Source organism: Panthera tigris, chromosome D4 (assembly GCF_018350195.1).
Source record: "Panthera tigris isolate Pti1 chromosome D4, P.tigris_Pti1_mat1.1, whole genome shotgun sequence".
In the NCBI taxonomy this organism is placed as follows: Eukaryota; Metazoa; Chordata; class Mammalia; order Carnivora; family Felidae; genus Panthera; species Panthera tigris.
The window spans coordinates 57,211,088-57,230,959 of NC_056672.1; the positions used below are offsets into that span (position 1 = coordinate 57,211,088).

Sequence of the window (19,872 nt, forward strand, 5' to 3'; positions counted from 1 at the left end):
AGCACGGAGCTAGATGCGGGGCTTGATCCCACGAACCATGAGATCATGATCTGAGGCTAAATCAAAAGTTAGATGCTCAACCAACTGACCCACCCAGTCACCTCTGTTATTGTTTTATATTAAATTAGGGCTGCCAGATAAAACACAGGTTGCCCAGTATAATTTCACTTTCAAGTAAACAATGAATACTTTAAAAAGTTTATATATTTTATGTATATATTTATGAAAGCATTCATTGTTTATTTGAAATTTGAACTGAATCAGGCATTCTGTATATTGATTTGCTAAACCTGGCATTCCTCTCCCTCCCAGTAAACGTATGGGGACACCGCTTGTGAAACAGGACTTTGACTTTTAGGCCCCTTGGATTTCTTTCTTGGAAGATGGTTAAATTTTCTTTTCTTTATTCAGCCTCCTTATTCTGCAGGTCTACCTGATATTATAACATTATATTAAACAATTGACCTACTTTCCATTAGCACCAGCAGAATGTGAGAGTATTTATTTCCCTCTATCCTCATCCACGTCACATAGTATCATCAGTCTTTTAAGTTTTGTTAATCTTCAGGACAAAAAGTCTAAGAACTATCGGTTTAGGGCACTTCTTAAATGAGACAACCTTTTCTTTTGTGATGCCCAGCATCAAGGTTTGTTTCTAAATAATTTTAAATATTATTCTATATTGTAAAAATTTGCACAATGAAATGTAATGATTTATAACACATTAGCCGTTTTTAAATTTCCACAGTGGATTTCCTAGCTTCTTCCAGCAAAACTGAACTTTTCTGTGCATACTCAAGTCAACACCAAAGAATTTCAAATTAGCTTTAGCAAAAGCAAATATTTATATTTAAGAAGAAAATATTTTAACCCAGAACTCATTAAGATAAAAAAGCTAATAAACTGAAGATGTCTTGTTAGTTGATGCCCCTCGAGGCAACGTCTAGGTCAGATAACTTATACTGACTCAAGCAGTATTTCCACTAGCTTCATGCAACTGTATTTGTAATTACTGCAATAAGGGATTTTTTAAAAACCTAGTCTCTTTAATCTACATTTCCACAAAAAGCTGTTGAAAGAACAATTTCTGCTCAGTTGTTTTTTCCTTTGCTTAAAAAAATCAAAGTGCCAGGAATCCCATCCCACCCTGCTGCTGGGTAACAGTCAATCATTTATTATTCCTGGATCAAACACAAGCATTCATGCCTATGAAAACATTTTGCAATGAATAGGATCTTGGTCTGTACTAAAAACAAAAAATGGCTAAAAAGAGACTTCGATTTATTTTCAAATTCTATGGCTAAATTCTTATAATTCCTAACTGGCAAAAACATTGGCAAGCCACTACATTTTACGTAGGATCAGATTTACTTCTTTGGTGTCTGCCCAGAGGTGCTATTGAGAGCTATTTGTGGCTGGCTTTTTAAGAGACCGGGTGGGCCTCAAATGAAATGAATATTGACGCTGAGGTACCAAAGCACAAGGAAAGCCTGGAGAGAGAATTGAACATTTTAATTTTTTTAAAAAATAACTAAGCATAGCCCGTTTTTACTTCAAAGTTTTTATATTTGGCAAACCAAAAAGGTTACTTCTTAAAATGACCAAACTTATAGTTGAAACCTTTCTTTTTATTTTGATGTTAGACCAGGAGTTATATATCTTATCAAAGTTCTTACCTAATCAAGTCATTCCATCAACCTCACCAAATATAATCACCATCAATCCAGACATACTAGTGATCTTCCTTTCCTAAAGGTTTCCCTAAAACCTAATTAAGCTTCTAGAGCCACGACATCCCCCAAAGTGATCAACTCCCCTGCAAAGCGATAAAAAAAAAACCCTTAATCCCAAGCATTCCCAGCCATCCAGTCAACCACTAGCTATGGTCCAGCAATCATCCATGAAACAAACGTCATTGTGGTAAAGACCAGTAATCTTTTAAAGTTTAGACATTCTGATTCTTTTCATTTGGGGGATGGATTCCTATATTGTGTGGTACCATAGCCATAGTTTTTAAGACTGAAGACCTAGGTCAAAGAAAAATTTTCCTCAGTCTTCTGTCATCTTGTTACTGTTGATGCATCTTGTTCTTCTTGAAAGCATGGACCAGGAGATAAGTGACTGACTTTGAAATGCAAGGAATGTGAAATTGGAGGGTGGGAGTAGAAGTAGCCATTATCCCTGGAGGAAACTATTTACATGATTTTTAACTTAACATTTACATTAGGAACATGTCATTCATGATATAAAAGGACATGGCCGCCACTACTCAATGGAAAAGCAAGTGAGCAGAGGACAGCCTGACAAGAAGGTGGGCTTGGTCAAAAGTGTGTCTCTTGGCCAGTCTGATCTTGGCTATCCTGGGGAGATGGAGTTAGCTTAGCAGCATCATTATTATTTCCAAGGTATTTTCAGAACTTTCACAGTCTTTCTATTGTTGGAATAAACTAGATGGTGCTCTACGTATAGTTCAGCCCCTGGCAGTTGGGTAAAGTTGGGTGATTTTGGCACTGGAGGAAGGATGGAGGGGACTCAGGGCACCAGAAGACCTGTCTTCATATATCAGAAGGAAAGAGATTAGGTGCATCTCATGTAGAGGCACAGAGCTGAATTAGGACTAAAGGCAGAAGCTAGAGGAGGATATAGTTTAGCATAATTCAAGGAAGAGTTTCCTAGGGCTGAGTGAAACAGCTAGAATCTGGAAGTATTGAATTCTCTGTCACTGGAGGTGTCCACGCAAACGCCGGTTGACTAGGGTCAGGGTCATTGGAGAGGAACTCCATGCATCCTGTAGATAGGGTTGAACAAGAAAACCCCTAGCCTCTTCAAACAATGATACTGTTTGTCTGCGCTAAGTGTCTGAAGTTTGCTTAAATGGCCGCTAGATGTCACGGGTGCATTTGCAACAGCAAGATCCTTGGCAATGGTGTAATGGTAGAAATCAGGAACAGGACTCACATAAGGATGTGAAATTGTATTAACGAAATATGCGTCTTTATGCAATTCACTTTTCATAAATATAATAAAACTTAAATATCACTTGAAGCAAAAACTTCCAAGATCTAATCTCAAAATTGGATTCACTTTCTAAATTCTTTTCAAATAAGTCTGCCAGTGTTCAAAGTATTAAATATATAATTTAATATAACTTGGCCTAAAACTGCTTCTATCCATCTACTACCATCTCTGAGACTCTCATTCATCTTCTGTCTATTGTTCTAGAAAGGAACAATGTCTGGCTCATTTCCACATGGTACACAGCACTGTGCAGCATTCATGATACTACCACTACCACCTGTAGTTCTATTGAGTTTACCATAAATAAGTACTCATTTATATAGTATCTTATCTAATTTGCCTAAAATCAAATGGTTAGGTTTTAAAATATGAAGAAATAGACTGAGAAAGATTAAGCAACCTGCCCAAGGTCATAGGTAAGAAAATGCTTCCCAGTGTTTATTGTGCTGAGCTATGGAGGCTCAGAAAAGCTACAGATTTTACATCTCTTGGACATTCACGGTGTATTTTACATATTAAAGACTTTGAGAAGTTCTGGAACAAAGAAATGTGTCAAATTTTACCCCACTAACTCTTCAAATAATTTTAGCCTCTATTTATCTGTCTCCTTCCTTCCTCCCTCCTTTCCTCCCTCCTTTCCTTCCTCCTTCCCTTCCTCCCTTCCTTCCTTCCTTCTTTCCTTCTTTCCTTCCTTCCTTCCTTCCTTCCTTCCTTCCTTCCTTCCTTCCTTCCTTCCTTCCTTTCTCTCCTCTCCCTCCCTGTCTCTCTCTCTCTTCCAGAATCTGAGTTATTATCTAACAGAAAACTAACTTTTCTGTTAGGAATTGTGTAAGTGGTAAACATCAAATTCAAACTCTATACTCCTTGAATTTAACTTAGAAGAAGTGTTTCATAATGTGAAATGCATTGAGAAAAAATAAGCCTCAATTTTCTCATAGCTAAAAAGCAATTCAGTTCATCAGGCTAGATTATTTCCACTCAAAAGCCCTCTGTCTGGAGACCTTGTCTTTGTCTCCTCTTAGTATTTCAGGCAAACTGAGTCTAATAATGAAAATGTCCACTTCCTCCTTGTTCCTGGCTGTCCTGGGAAGTCCAGTAGGGATGAAAAAGTTGCTGTGAGAGCCCTCTCACCTGTGTGTACTGACTGTGTAGCTCAGACACAGTATGGGCTATTCGGCTTGCCCTAATGGTCCCTTTCTCCTCGGTTTTAGGATGTGTTCAGAATGTCTTTGTACATTACATTAGCGATTTATTGCCTGGCATCTGTTGAAGCTCTCAGATATCTGGCTAAAACTCAGAAGACACAATGTGAAAAGTTACACAATCCCTGAAAATGAACTAGAGGGCAAGAGATCATTTCAGTTAACATCACCTGGCTTTTGAGTGGCAGCTGCAATGATCAAAACCCTTGCTCCCTTGGAGGTAGGAACCACAGAGGACCCCTCCTCCATCACTGGGTGAAGTATTTCTGAGCCACCAGGTTCCTCACAGCAGCCTTCACGTCCTTGTTCCTGAGGCTGTAGATGACGGGGTTGAGCATGGGGGTGACCACCCCATAGAAGAGAGGAATGAGCTTATCTGAAAGGTCCTCTTTGTCTGCCCCCAGGGGATCCTTAGACTTGGGCTTCCTGTACATGAAAAATAAGGTCCCATAGAAGATGACCACCACAGTGAGGTGGGCAGAGCAGGTAGAAAAGGCCTTTTTCCTCCCCTCAGCTGAAGGGATCCTCAGGATGGTAGCAATGATGAAGACATAAGAGACGGAGATGAACAGAACTGGGACCCCCAGGAAGATCACATTTGTCACTCCCATGCTGATCACATTGATGGAGATGTCAACACAGGCCAACTTCAGGACAGCCAGGATCTCACAGGCAAGGTGGTTGATGACGTTGTTCCCGCAGAAAGGCAGCTGAATTGTCAGGGATGTGTGTACCACGGAAGCAGCCCCACCAATTGTCCAGGAGCTGACAGCCATGGATACATAGACAGACCTGCTCATGACCACAGGGTACCTCAGGGGGTTACAGATGGCCACATAGCGATCAAATGCCATCATGCTCAGGAGCACACACTCTGTCCCTGCCATGGCAAAGGAGAGGAACATCTGCATGGCACAGCCTGAGAAGGAAATGGTTTTCCTGGGAGTGAGGAAGCCGTCCAGGACTAGAGGGATGGAAGAAGTTGTGTAGCAGATGTCCAGGAAGGAGAGGTTCCCCAGGAAGAAGTACATGGGCGTGTGCAGGCGGGAGTCAAGGATGGTCACCAGGATGAGGACCCCATTGCCCAGCAGGATCACCAGATACATAGACAGGATGAGCACAAAGAATGTTTTCTCCAGCCTTGGGTGGGCTGAGAGTCCCAGGAGAATGAACCCCACCACGGGGGAGGACCAGTTGGCTTTTTCCATGTGATATCCCTTCTGTCATCAGCAAAGTACAAAAGCAGCACATCAGGCTTTCTTGAGAAGAGTCTCAGGCATCTAGTATGCCATCAAGTCTGTGCTACATAAGAGGAGAGCATGTGTGTGTAAGAGAAAAATGGCTGTAAGAGACAGTAAGTGGGAGTGTCCTTAGCTTTTAGATGAGAGAGGGTCGGGGGTGGAACACAACAGAGCTTAGAGTAGACTAGCACCAAGGAAAAGCCTCAAATATTCCAGCCGACTGTGTGCGAGGGGTTTTTCTGATGTTTCATCCTCTCATGGCCCGAAAAAGCAACTGAGGCCCAGAGAGGGGTGTGACCTGTCTGAGTCTTCTGAGCAAGGTGCTGATAGAGGCAGGACTGGAGCCCAGTAGAGCTAATCCCCAGTCAAGGGGACTTTTCCTCTGTTTTATGATCAACAGCTGGAAAATGCTGTAAATTATTTCTTTCTATAGAAATTTCACCTAATCTGGGCTCTCTTAGATTCTCAGAGAGGAGAATCCCCAAGCTGATCCAATTCTTAGAATGGGCAAAGTTTTAAGCTTCTGTAAACTTTATTAACGTTTGGAAGCAACTTGTATAAAAGTGTTAACCCACATCCAGACAGAATGAAGCTTAGGTAAAGGCTCAGCCATGACGAGGATTGCTTCCTCAGCCTGCCCAGCCTCAGCAACACAGACTTGACTGTCATCTGAACTGGGATCTGCCTATTTTCACACACACTAATAGAAATTGGGGGGAGGTTCCTTAGGGGGCAGAACTTTATGAAGCCAACACAAGGATTGACTGGAGTGATGGAACCCACACTATGGAATGGCAACTTGCAGCTCACTGGCCAGTTAACACAATTCTTAATAACCATGCTGACTACAGTCATCAGACAGCAGGTTATGTGGCATTGACTTCTAATCCCAGCTCATTAGAATCCTGGTGACATTCTTAGCCAGGGGTGACTACGGAATGTTTTTTCTTTGTCCTTTTATGTTTATACTTTATTCTTGGGTAATATTCTGGCTCTCTGCCTCCATTCTTGTGTTCTACACAAGCAACTAGCTTATGGGAAGACCTGTCTGCCTTTGTATAGAGGATTTCCAGGCTCTCAGCTGCAACTGCCCAGACTCTATATTCAGAATCCTCATTCATAATATTTCTATAGCTCTTTCTTAATTGCAATGGTGTGTGTGTGTGTGTGTGTGTGTGTGTGTGTGTGTGTAAGCTGCTTCTCCATGGAATTCTGCCTCAGCTTATCTCCCACTCCTCCCAGTGGCTCTCCCAGCCTTTCCAGAAAATGAAAAGTAAACATTACAGTTGATGCCACAAGCAGGATTCCATAGTGACAAGGATATGCTGTGATTTCAGAGGCCAAGGGCAGTGGCTTCTGTTAGAGAAGCCATCCTGTCTACGCCCACGAGCTGGGGCTGTGCACACAGAAGCGTCTGCCCATGAACGATGTGCTGTGGCCATGAGTGCTGCACGGGATTTGCCCCGTGTGAGAGCTGCAGCCATGGAAGTCCTAGTGCCCAGCATGGAGCAGTGCTGAATGAAAGCTGGTTCAATTGGAGTGAACAGAATGACTAGGAAGATCTTGTGCACTGAGCCCAGAGCTCTGGGACCTGCCTCTGCCCGTGACATGGGTGTTCTGGGTGGCTGGAGCAAGTCCCTAAGCCTGTTTCCCATGTGCATCATGAAAAGGCTGAACACGTGCTCCCCAGAGTGTCCCAACTCTGTCAGACTTTGGTGAAGGTGACTGCCTGCTCCTTTGCGTGTGTGGTATGGTGTGTGTGTGTGTGTGTGTGTGTGTGTGTGTGTGCGCTCATGAGCACACATAGTGGGGAGATCTGAATGCTTGGTCTCCCATCAAGATATGGCCAGCTGGAAATAGGGCTGTATCAGGCTTTGGAGGAGAGTTGGGATGGAAGAAAACCAGGAGCTCTGACACCTACAGCCCCAGCTGGGCAAGTCCACCTGGGGAAGTAAGGAAGGGAAAGGAAGTTTTTACCTTTGTGGCTGTGGACCGCGGGTATGGCACTTCTGCTGTCAGGGACCAGGCCTTGCTTGTGGTCTGGCCCCTACTTATCTCTGGAGCCAGCAGGCAGCTGAGGAAAGGAAGGGAACACAGTGTAGTCAAGAGCCTCAAACACTGTCATACAGCCTTCCTGGAGAGCAGTTTGCCTTAGAAAAGAAAAAAACCTGGAAAGCCCACCTAACTCAGCAATTCCACCCCTGGGAGAAAGTTCTAATGAAGCAATGAGCAGAGGGCCGGTATCTCTCAATAAAGGCATTTATCACAGCCATATTTGTGAATGAATATAGGAAACAAAATAACTGTCTACCAATAAATTTATAACAATGCCATTTCATGTAATGGAGTATTAAACATTAAAGTTACATTTATAGGGGAACCTGGGTGGCTCAGTCGATTGAGCGTCTGACTCTTGATTTCAGCTCAGTTCGTGTGCTCACGGTCTGTGGGCTCGAGCCCCACATCAGGCTTTGCACTGACAGTACACAGAGCCCATTTGGAATTCTCTCACCTCTCTCTCTGTCCCTCCCCCTGCTCACACGTGTGCTTTCTCTCTCTCTCTCTAAAAATAAATAAATAAACAAAAAATTTTAAGTTACATTTATAATTTTTACACTATTATTTCATCATACTACGATGATAAATTACAAGAGAGAATACAAAATTGTACACACTGCTATGATCTCAGGAAAACAATATGTGTGGATAAAAGTGACTGAAAAGAAAATATAGAAAAATCAAAGGGAATCCTTTTGTACCTCTGCAATATCATCATATATTCTAATACTATGGGCACAAATTGTATTCTGGGAAAAAAATTCTCGGTACAGTAATTCACCCCTGCTCCTTACCGACATTTTGCTTTCTGAAGTTTCAATTCCTTCCCCACCACCACCTCCAACTGTGGTTGGGAAGAGAAGATGGTCTTTCTGAGTATGATCAGAAGGTGAGTAATAGCCCCATGTTGCATCACAACCCCTGGCTCACTCACCACACTTCATCTCATCGTGTGAGCATTTCATCATCTTGCATTATCACAAGAAGAAGGAGGGCAGGGGTGGGGGCTACAGCATAATAAGATACTTGGAGAGAGAGACCACACTCACATAACTCTTATTAGGATATTTTGTTATAATTGTTCTATGTTATTATTGATTATTGTTAACCTCTCACTGCATCCTGCTTGCAGCCACTTGTCTGAGTCTCCTGATCCCAGACACAGTTCTCAACTCCACACTGTGCCCTGGGCCAGACCCTGGATGCCAGAGAAAGACCCCAGACACTCCCCTGCTGGATTTCCTTGACCTCTGAGACCCTCTTTCTTCTTCTCTCCGCTAAATCCCTACGGCAATGTTAGCCCCTGCTGGTGTTTCTCTCCCATCCTTCCTCCTAGCTGTGCAGGCTGACCGCGTGTCTCAGTTAAGGACTCTTTGTGGAGAACACATGTCATCCTGGTCTGAGACACAGAAATCCCAATGGTACATCTTCCCCAGCAGTGAAAGGAGTCCTCGGGCAGCAGCTGTGAACTCTACAGGGACTCTGTTAGTCCCAGAAGCAATTTAAAGTTTGGAATGTCAAATGTGCACGGGGTACAGGCCCTAAGCATACCTGGGGCCTCCAGGGACCACACACCCTGTCCCAATTAGAGGTAACGACTGGGACACGGTCAAGGGGAGATGGACAAGAGCATACAGCAGATGCTGGCTTCCTCCAGAGCTTTCCCTGGGGTCTCAGAGAAGCCAGTGCTCGATTCAGGGACGGCGTACTTTGTCCCTATGTCGAAGTCCTAGATATCCAGAATGGGGAAGCAGGATAAATGTCTAACAGCAGTAGCAGGATTGGCTGTGTTCGTTGAGCGGCTCCCTTGTACCAGTCACTGTGACGAACGCTTCACAAACACTGGTTTTAAGACGTTCTCCACTTCCTCTCCAGCAGGTGTCTTTTCTTGTCTTTTTGATCCTAGGCATTCTGACAGGTGTGAGGTGGTATCTCATGGTGGGTTTAGTTTGCATTGCCCTGATGATGAGTGATGTTGAGCATCGTTTCATGTGTCCGTTAGCCATCTGTAGGCCATCTTTGGAGAAATGTCTATTCAGGTCCTCTGCCCACTTTTAATCCAATTATTTGTGGGGTTTATTTGATGTTGAGTTATATGTGTTCTTTATATATTTTGGATATTAACCGAATATATTATCAAATATGTTGTTTGAAAATACTTTCTCCCATAACTTAAAATTTTTTAATTTAAAAAGTTAAACAGTTTAGCAAAGACCACATCTCTTGTAAAATCCAGAGCTGGTATTTCAGTCTCAATACATCTGATTCTCTTTATCATCATTGGATATCCTCCTCCTCCTCTTCCTCATGATTATCACCACATTAGTAGGCATTACTTGTACCTGAAACAAAATGTAAAAGGTATAGAAGAATGTATAATAAAAATTAAGTCTCTTTCTCGTCACCTAGTTATGTTCCTTTGAGACAACCAATATTAGCAATTTCTTGTATGCCTTTTTTTCCCAGAAATATTCTATGGATATTGATCAGTGAGAAAAGCAAGATATGAAGACAGTGACAAATTTTGCACAAATATACACTGTTTTAATATCATGATTTTCTCAGTTAATATATATTGGAGCTATATATCTGGAAAATATATCATTTTTATACATGTTTTATATTTCTTCCTTCCTTCCTTCCTTCCTTCCTTCCTTCCTTCCTTCCTTCCTTTCTTTCTCTTTCTCATGTTTATTTATTTTTGAGAGAGAGAGATAACATGAGTGGAGGAGGGACACAGAGAGAGGGAAACAGAGAATCTGTCAGTGCAAAGCAGGGTTCAAACCCACAAACTGTGAGATCATGACCTAGCCAAAGTCAGACACTCAATCAACTGAGCCACCCAGGCATCCCTGCCTCATTCTTTTAAATGGCTGTATGTATTCCAGTGTTAAGAATGTGTCATCATTTAATTAACCAATCTAATATTGATAGAGTTTTAGATCTTCCAGTTTTTCCCCATCTTATGCTATTACAGTCAATGTTACAACAAATATCTTTGCATATTCATAATTTAGCACATGTGGTAAAAACATACTTGTTTATGTACATTTGTAATATTGACAAGTTTACAAATTCCCACCATCTGCTTATGAGAATGTCTGTTTTCCACCCTCTGATAACATATTACTTTGCTCTCTCAAGAACTTCTTTTGGTCTTTGCCAATTTAAAGATGAGAAGTGGGGGCGCCTGGGTGGCTCGGTCAGTTAAGCGGCCGACTTCGGCTCAGGTCATGATCTCACGGTCCGTGAGTTCGAGCCCCATGTCGGGATCTGTGCTGACAGCTCAGAGCCTGGAGCCTGTTTCAGATTCTGTGTCTCCCTCTCTCTCTGACCCTCCCCCGTTCATGCTCTCTCTCTGTCTCAAAAATAAATAAACGTTAAAAAAAAAATTAAAGATGAGAAGTGATATCACATTGTACTATTTAATACTTTAGACATTTAAAACAATTTAAAATGTGAAATATAGCACACACATGTAAATGCATATGAAAGTATATAAAACACATATTTTTAATTGAAAGAATAAAAGAAAGCAATGATCTCCTAATTTAAGGAGTAGAACACTGCCAGTAACTTGGAAGCTCCCTGGGTATTCTTTCCCTGTCCATCCTCTCCCTCTCCTCCCAGAGACAGCCACATTCCAATTTTAGTTATAATCATTTCCTCGTTTTTCATGAGTTTTATCATCTGTGTATACATCCTTAAACAGTATAGTTTAGGCTTTCCTCTTTCTAAACTCCGTATCAATTCAATTGCTTGTAGTTATTCTTTTTAACTTGCTTCTTCTGTCAATATCATGTTTGTGAGGCTCATTCATATTTACAAGTGTAGCTAAATTCATTAATTTGTATTGCTAAATTCCATTATATGAATGCAGCACAGTTTATTTATACATTCTACTTCAAAGGATAATTGGGTTGCCTCCTAGTTGAATGCTGCTATAAATATTTTATATACTTCTTCTTGGTACACATACGTCCAATTGTCCTGCCTACATCTGTGACCCAGCCTTTCTCTAGTGATCTGTAATAGCCTCTCGGTTATACATCAAATGTCCAAACATGAAAGGGTTCATTTCTGGGATCTCTATTCTTTTCCAAATGGCTTACCTGTCTGTTCCTGTGTTGATGCCACACTGCCCTAATTAATATTGCTTTTTAGTATACTTTGATATCTTGTAGGGTGAGTCCCTTTATCCCCACCCAATACTTCTTCAAATGTGTGATGGCTGTTTTTAGTTCGTTGTTCTTCTATATAAATTATGGACCCAACTTCTTGAATTCTACAGTAATTGTTTTAGGAATGTATAAATTGGTTTTACATTTATTCTATAGATCAATTTGAGGGGAACTAATATCTCCATAATATTGAATTTTCCAACCCATTAAATGGAAATATTTCTCTGTTTTAATATTGTTCAAAACATGTTATAATTTATACTTTTATGCATGAAGGTCTTGGAGATCTTTTGTCAGATTTAACCCTGTATGAGGATATTTATATTTTAACATAAATATATTAATTTTTTATATTTAAATATATAAATACATATATATTTTTTTAATTTTTTAAAATGCTTATTTATTTTTGAGAGAGAGAGAGAGAGAGACAGAACATGAGTGGGGGAGGGGCAGAAAGAGAGGGAGACACAGAATCCGAAACAGTCTCCAAGCTCCAACCTGTCAGCACAGATCCCAAAACAGGGCTCGGACCCATGAACCATGAGGTCATGACCTGAGCTGAAGTTGGATGCTTAACTGACTGAGCCACCTAGGCACCCCAATACATATATTTATATTTCTTTATGTCTTTAAAAATATTTCATAATCTGTTGGTAGAATATAGAAATACAATATTTGTTTTTGTATATTGATTTAGTGTTGAGGAACCTTGCTAAACTCTTTTAAATATTTATAAAATTCTTTTTTTTTTTAACGTTTATTTATTTTTGAGACAGAGAGAGACAGAGCGTGAACAGGGGAGGGGCAGAGAGAGGGAGACACAGAATCTGAAACAGGCTCCAGGCTCTGAGCTGTCAGCACAGAGCCTGACGCGGGGCTCGAACTCACAGACCGTGAGATCATGACCTGAGCCAAAGTCAGACGCTTAACCGACTGAGCCACCCAGGCGCCCCTTCTTTTATATATATATATATATATATATATATATATATATATATATATATAATTCTTTTAATGGTTTTATTTATTTGCTAGAGAGAGACAGAGCCTGAGTGAGGGAGGGGCAGAGAGAGAGGGAGACACAGAATCTGAAGCAGGCTCCAGGCTCTGAGCTGTCAGCAGAGATCCCAGTGTGGGGCTCAAACTCGTAAACTGCGAGATCATGACCTGAGCTGAAGCCAGATGCTTAACTGACTGAGCCACCCAGGCGCCCCAACTCTTTTAAATATTTATAATATATCTTCAAGTTATTTTAGATTTTCTATATAGTAGGCAATAATAACACCAGTGAACAATGAAAGTTTTTTTCTTCCTTCAAAATTGTTAGACTTGTGTCTTGCCCTACTGCACTGGCTGGGACCTCCAATTCAATGCTGAAAGGTTTTGTTTGTTTGTTTGTTTGTTTGTTTGTTTTGTTTTTCACCATGAATGGGCATTGGTTTTTCAAATGCTTTTCCTGTTTCACTCATGTCAGTTTTTTTTTTTTTTTTTTAATTTAGCTTGTTAATACGATAGATTGCACGGACTGATCTTTGCTTATTGAACCAGCCTGTCCTTCCCTGGTGGAGGAGATCCCCCTTGCTGCTAGAGAGGATGAATTTCAGCTCCCCACTAGGGCTCTGCTGATTGATTCCTTCCTGGCTGGCAGGGGCAAGGGTATATAGTTACTACTCCCATGTCCTCCACTGACACCATAAAAAGGGTGGCCTCATTACCATAGGCACAAGTCCTGACTCTCCTTTAGACCCTCTCTGATACCACCCAAGTGGGAAGGAAAAGGGGCACCTCATTATGCAGGGTTGGGGATAAAAGTCTAGGCTTCCCACATGCTCTCCACTGATACTGCAAAGTGGAGATTTTTTTACAACTTAACGGAGATAAAAGTCCCATGTCTCTGGGGCGCCTGGGTGGCTCAGTTGGTTAAGCGTCCGACTTCGGCTCGGTCATGATCTTGCAGTTTGTGAGTTTGAGCCCCATGTCGGGCCTGTGCCGACAGCTCAGAGCTTGGAGCCTGCTTTGGATTCGGTGTCTGCCTCTCTCTCTGCCCTTCCTGTGCTCGTGCTCTCTCTCTGTCTCTCAAAAAGAAATGTTAAAAAAAAAAAGTCCCATGTCCTTGCTCAGCCTCCTCTAATGCCACATTCAATTTAGGATTTTGCATCTATGTTCATGGATAGTATAGGCCTGAAAGGAGTTTATTCCTTTTCTTTTATTTGAAAAAGAGCCTGGGATTTGACCAAGACTGGTTTGCAGTTTCTTGTATCTCAACCGAGAATGACCTACCATGTTATATAAATGTAGAATTGCAGGTGGAGAATGCAGTGGTCAGCCAGAGAGGGAGACCATATAAAGATGCTTTTCTCTGGGCTTTGTAATTGTTAAGACTTCCTAGGCTGCTAGATAGAAAACTTATTCCAACTGGCTTAATCCCTAAAAGAACTTTAATGTTCATACAACTGAGAAGTTCAAGGGTGGATTCAGTCTCAGGCATAGCTGGAATTAGGGACTCTACATGTCATTAGGACCCTGGGTCTCTCCATCTGTTTCTTATCTCTACTTGTTTTTCCTGGCTTCACTTTAAACGCTGGTGGACAGATTTCCTCATGTGATAGGGAAGAGAGTTGTCAAGAGCCTAATTCACATTCTTCTGTTTGAGTCTCCAGGTGAGAACTGAGCCCTGGCCAACACCTACACTGCAGTCTTGTGGAGGACTTGGTTGAACTCCTGACTTATAAAACTGCAAGATTATAAATGTGTGTTGTTTTAAGCCACTAAGTTAGTGATGATCCTCCATGCAGCATAGAAAGCTAATACAAGACCCTTTCTCTGCATGCTCCAATTAGAAATTTCCTGAGGAATGGCTCCGGTTAGTTTGACTTAGGTTACATGACTTCCATTCGACCCGATTGCTGTGCCAAGAGCTGGTGTACTATGATTGGCAGCCTCATTAGAATCACTAAGAGTGAGAGTGAGCAGTTCCCCCCAATACCCAAAATAATAGGTGCACAGTACAGGATATAGCTGACCTCTGTGATGGCATTCTTAGGGGGTTCAGGTGTGTCTTATGAGTGCTTATAGTGGACATTGCAAATTTGCAACCTTTAGCCAAATCTGGGTATGGATCAAATTTTGTTTGACCCTCATAATACTTACCTTGATACCATTAAAGAATTTTGAGGGACACTCAGTTCAACTCTGCAAACACCAAAGGTAAGCATGGAACCTGCAGCTGGGACAGCATCTCTGCAACCCCTCCCCCACTCCTACATTCCTTCCTGGCATTCTGTTGGAAGAAGCAGTCAGGTCCTGCTTCCACACCTGGTCCTTTCCTGCAGTCCAGCATCTGAAATGCTCTGATTTAAGCTATTTGGGTGATTACATTCTTGACCTGTTATCTGTGATTATCTGTGTTGCTTGATTTGATCATGTTTGTAATAACTTTCATTGGCTGCTGTAATCTCTTGAAGATTTAAGACATCATCCTAACCTGAGATAAATGGTCACTGGTTGTAATGAGGTGGAAATTAATCAGCACATAAGCAGAGCTCTGAAAACCTCCATTTGTCAGTGGTCTGTTCTAGAATCCTTGGTTATCTCCAAAAGCAGGGCTGAGTTGAGGCTGGTTTTCTTTGCTTCTGTAACCTTTAGGTCAGTGAGCCTTCACCTTTGCCTCCAAGCCCTGAGCTTGAACCTTCTTTCCCAACTAACAGCATGTGCTTGCTCTAGGGATGGGAAAGTGAATGGAGCATGGCTCATCCCAACCTGTTGGCAAGGGGGGAGAAAGGCTTTGAATGAGAGCACTTGGAGGATAGTTAAATGTCCTAAAGCTTACATTCAGGGCACTTCCTTCCTCCAAAATGAAAATGTTTCTTTATTTCTTCTGTTCGTGTGTGATTATAAACACATGATATTCATATAGTTCTTTCATATGTCTTTATATATTTTCCCAAGGTATTTAAAAATTTTTGTGACTGCTGTGAATTATGTACAACCACTCTAGTGTACTTTCTTACTACTTCTAGTAGCTTTGACATTTGATTAAGATTTTTGTAGCTGAACAATGTCTGTGAATAGTTTTCTTTTTCTTTTTTTTTTCTTCTTTTCATTATTTTTGTCCTTTATTTTTCTGGTCTCATCTAATTAGCTAGGCTCTGCAGAATGATGTAGACATTGAAAGCGGGTGTTCTAATCCAAGTTGTAGACATGGTACAGGCCGATGTTCTGATATTTTCTTTCATGTCAGGGGTGGTTTCCTCTATTCAAGTCTCTACTTTTAAAAAGTCAGAAATAAATATTAAATGTTATCAAATGACTTCTCAACATTTGTCAATGAGATCACTTTTTCTGCTTGAATCTATTAATAAAACGGTTGCAATAGATCTAACATTCCTAATGTTAGAAACCCTGAAACTCCTTTAAAAACTGGGTAATGTGTATCATTTGTTTAATATACAATGATTTTAATCTACTCAGATTCAATAAATGACTTTTTTTCATTTGATCAACTTTTTTTTGTTCATTCACAATCCTCTAATTCTTTCAAAAGTCTTCATCCTAATGCTTTTCTACTGGTCTTTCTTAAAATTTCAACAAGCATATTAAGACTTGTTGTATTTCAGTATCAATGCAGTGAATTATACTTATAAGATTCCCCTTCCTGATACATCCTTCATAAGATGAAACCTTAAATGGGTTGTACCTTTACTTCTCTTTCTTAATTTCTCAGCTTAATAAAGTCATCTAGAATTGTAACTGGAGTTATACCATTGCTTTGTTATCAGTGTTTCCCTCTATGTGTTTTCTAATAATTCATATATTTGTCTTGGCAAATTTGGTATCAAGAGTTCATTAGACTTTATTATTCTTAAGCATTTGATCATTAGCGTCTTACATACCATATCTGTCACATTCGTTCAATTATTTATTTTAAACCATTTGTTGGGAGAACTTTATAAATAAAACTTCTTTTTCAGAAAGAGATTATAGGGGTACGTGCTTTCTGTGTGTGCACGTGCCAAAAATGTCTTTTCAAGTCTTACATTTGTGCAATGGTCAGGGTGCATAGAATTCAGGACCCACAGCCCATTTCTGTGAGAACTCAGAAAACCTTGTTCCACTGGCATCTACATTTAGGGTGACGGAAAAGCAGGCCAATGGCAGCCAGATTCCTATCCCTTGTTAGAAAATATGCTTTTCTCCTGTGGAAAAGTCTATAGAATTATTTTAACATAGATGAGAATCAAAAATTATCCTTGTATCGACTGTATATAGGTGTGTCTTTTGCTACAATTCTTACCTGGTGATTCATGAAACTTTTATGAATGAAACTTTTATCTGTTCAGCAGAATGTTTTTTCTCCTCCTTAATTACTATTTACTTTTTATCTGCTCTGTTTTCTCCTCAAGAATTACATAATGGATCCCCTTGGTCTATCTTTTATGTCTCTCATCTTTTCTCGAATAACTGAACCCTCCCTTTTTTTTCCCTCTGAAGACTAGGAGAGAAATTTAAGTTATTTTTAATGTAAAAATTCATTTTAAGCATTGTTTTATCTACTTTTAAATACTTTCTACTGAATTTTATTTGATAAATAATGTGGATTTTTCCCCCTAGGGTCATGTTTTTATCTCCCAGTCACCTTTTCTTTTAGCTTCTCTTTGGCAAACTGCTTTTGTTTTATTGACTCCGTAGCCTCCCGAGTTCCACTGAGACTTTTCTTCACTGCGCTTAACTATCTTTTTGCAATAACTCTTTGTCAGCAAAGGCTGTTTGTTTTATGGTTAGTTTATTTCCTCCTTATTGGATTAAAAGTTCATGTGAGCTAACAGAAGTTTTCTATTCCACTCATTCTTTTAGCTGGACTTGTAGATTGATGACTATTGGGAACTGGCTTGGAATTCCTCACCAATCATGTGGATGACTCTTAGATGTCTCCTGGTGAACATCACCTTCTTCTCCATCTGGCTGCCATGTAGTGTCATGCCACGATGGTCACTTGGCTGCATGGTTGGTCAAGCTAGGTCAGGAAATTAATAGAATTCATTTGATTCTCCTAAATACATCTCTGTTTCCAAATCACTCTGATGACCTATGGGAGGCCACTGCTATCCAGGGACAGAAGCCAGGGGTGAATAACTTCTTCAAAAAGGGGAAAGAAAAAAGGCCAGAGCCTTTGACCCTGGTATCAGTTTTGCCACAACCTATTCATCCTCTTCTTTGCTCCAAAAGTGTGAATGATTTTCTGGTAGGGACTATGATTAAGGATAAGAGGTTAATTATGGAGACGTAGGAAGAGAACAATTCAGGAAACAATTTGAGGAATTAATATGAAAATAAGGAGAAAGAAACAATGAGGATAAAGATAAAAATATTACTTTTGTTTAATATAGAGTAAGATGTGTTGAAAGGTAACATGAATCAAGGACCCATCCAAATATGTTCAAAGAAAGAGGCCAAGGAGCAAATGAATTACAGATCTATTGATTAGAGCTTTTTTTTTTTAATGTTTGTTTATTTATTTTGAGAGAGAGAGCCCATAAGCTGGGGAGGGGCAGAGAGAGAGGGAGAGAGAATCCCAAGCAGGCTCCACACTGTCAGCAAAGAGCCTGACACAGGGCTCAAACCCACAGACTGTGAGATCATGACTTGAATTGAAATGAAATCAATCGACGAAGCCACCAGGTACCCCTAGACTAGAGCTTTTTGTCAGTTAAAAATAAAACTGGAAAAGTTACTTTCCTGGACATCAATAAGTTCAGTAATGCATCACAGAGATAGATAACTATAAGGCTTGACCAATGGCATATACTTTTGTAGAGTTGCTTATAGAATGGGGTAGAAAAGTCCTATTAAATGCTTCCTATTCATATAAAGCCTTCTGTGTCATTAGTTTTGTCTATGTACCCTTGATGAAATTGGCCCTTTTTCTTATCCCCTGAGACACTTAGGTGAGAGAAATTATATAACAGGGATCTATCATGACCCTTCCACCATCACTGGATGAAGTGTTTCTGAAATACCAGGTTCCTCACAGCGGCCTTCACGTCCTTGTTCCTCAGGCTGTAGATGATGGGGTTGAGCATGGGGGTCACCACCCCATAGAAGAGGGAGATGAGCTTATCTGAAAGGTCCTGCTTGTCTGCCCCCAGGGGGTCCTTGGATTTGGGCTTCCCATACATGAAAAGGATAGTCCCATAGAAGATGACCACGACAGTGAGGTGGGCAGAGCAGGTGGAGAAGGCCTTTTTCCTCCCCTCAGCTGAGGGGATCCTCAGGATAGTGGTGAGGATGAAGATGTAGGAGATAAAGATGAACAGAACTGGGACCCCCAGGAAGATCACATTGGCTACTGCCATACTGATCACATTGATGGAGATATCAGCACAGGCCAACTTCAGGACAGCCAAGATCTCACAGGTGAAGTGGTTAATGACGTTGTCACCACAGAAGGGCAATCGCATTGCTAAGGATGTTTGCACCATGGCGGTCGTGCTTCCAGCTGCCCAGGAGCTGGCAGCCATGGGCACATAGACAGCCTTGCTCATGACCACAGGGTACCTAAGAGGGTTACAAATGGCCACATAGCGATCAAATGCCATCATGCCCAGAAGCACACACTCTGTGGCTCCCATGGCGAAGGAAAGAAACATTTGCACAGCACAGGCTGAGAAGGGTACAGTTTTCCTGGGGGTCAGGAAGCTGTCGAGAATGAGGGGGACTGAGGAGGTTGTATAGCAGATGTCCAGGAAGGAGAGGTTCCCCAGGAAGAAGTACATGGGCGTGTGCAGGCGGGAGACAGACACAGTGACCAGGATGAGGACCCCATTACCCAGCAGGATCACCAGGTACATCAGTAAAATGAGCACAAAGAACGTTTTCTCCAGCTTTGGGTGGGCTGAGAGGCCCAGGAGAATGAACCCCATCACAGGAGAAGTCCAATTGGATCTCTCCATGGTGTATCTCCCCTCAGAAAGCCAACTTCATGATTCTCTGATGCCTAAAGTGGCCAGAAAGCCAGTGAGGAAACTTGCCTTGCTGAGCAGCTGGAGAACAGCCTTGGCAATCTGGGGGTCTCTTTACATTGTTCTAATAAAATGCAGAGAAATTAGTCAAAATCTACTTTGTGATATTTGGCTACCCATGGAGGTGTTTGACATTTCACAAAATTGGATT

General features: G+C 41.2%; 2 protein-coding genes across 3 annotated transcripts; both read right to left on the bottom strand.

Annotated features, from left to right (window-relative positions):
* Positions 1-4,468: 4,468 nt before the first annotated feature.
* Positions 4,469-9,688, bottom strand: LOC102972134 (olfactory receptor 2S2). 2 transcript variants are annotated; one of them, XM_042964174.1, is made up of 2 exons: positions 9,679-9,688; positions 4,469-5,418 (listed from the first exon to the last, which is right to left on the bottom strand). In XM_042964174.1, the coding sequence occupies exons 1-2, from the start codon at positions 9,686-9,688 to the stop codon at positions 4,469-4,471; spliced, it is 960 nt and encodes a 319-aa protein (XP_042820108.1). The 2 variants fall into 2 exon arrangements, with proteins under 2 accessions (XP_042820108.1, XP_007076544.2); XM_007076482.2 differs by lacking the exon at positions 9,679-9,688 and having other exon boundaries at positions 4,469-5,428.
* Positions 9,689-18,692: 9,004 nt separating this feature from the next.
* On the bottom strand, positions 18,693-19,652 carry LOC102971843 (olfactory receptor 13C7-like). The gene has a single exon (XM_007076481.1). The coding sequence runs from the start codon at positions 19,650-19,652 to the stop codon at positions 18,693-18,695; it is 960 nt and encodes a 319-aa protein (XP_007076543.1).
* Between the last annotated feature and the right edge of the window lie 220 nt (positions 19,653-19,872).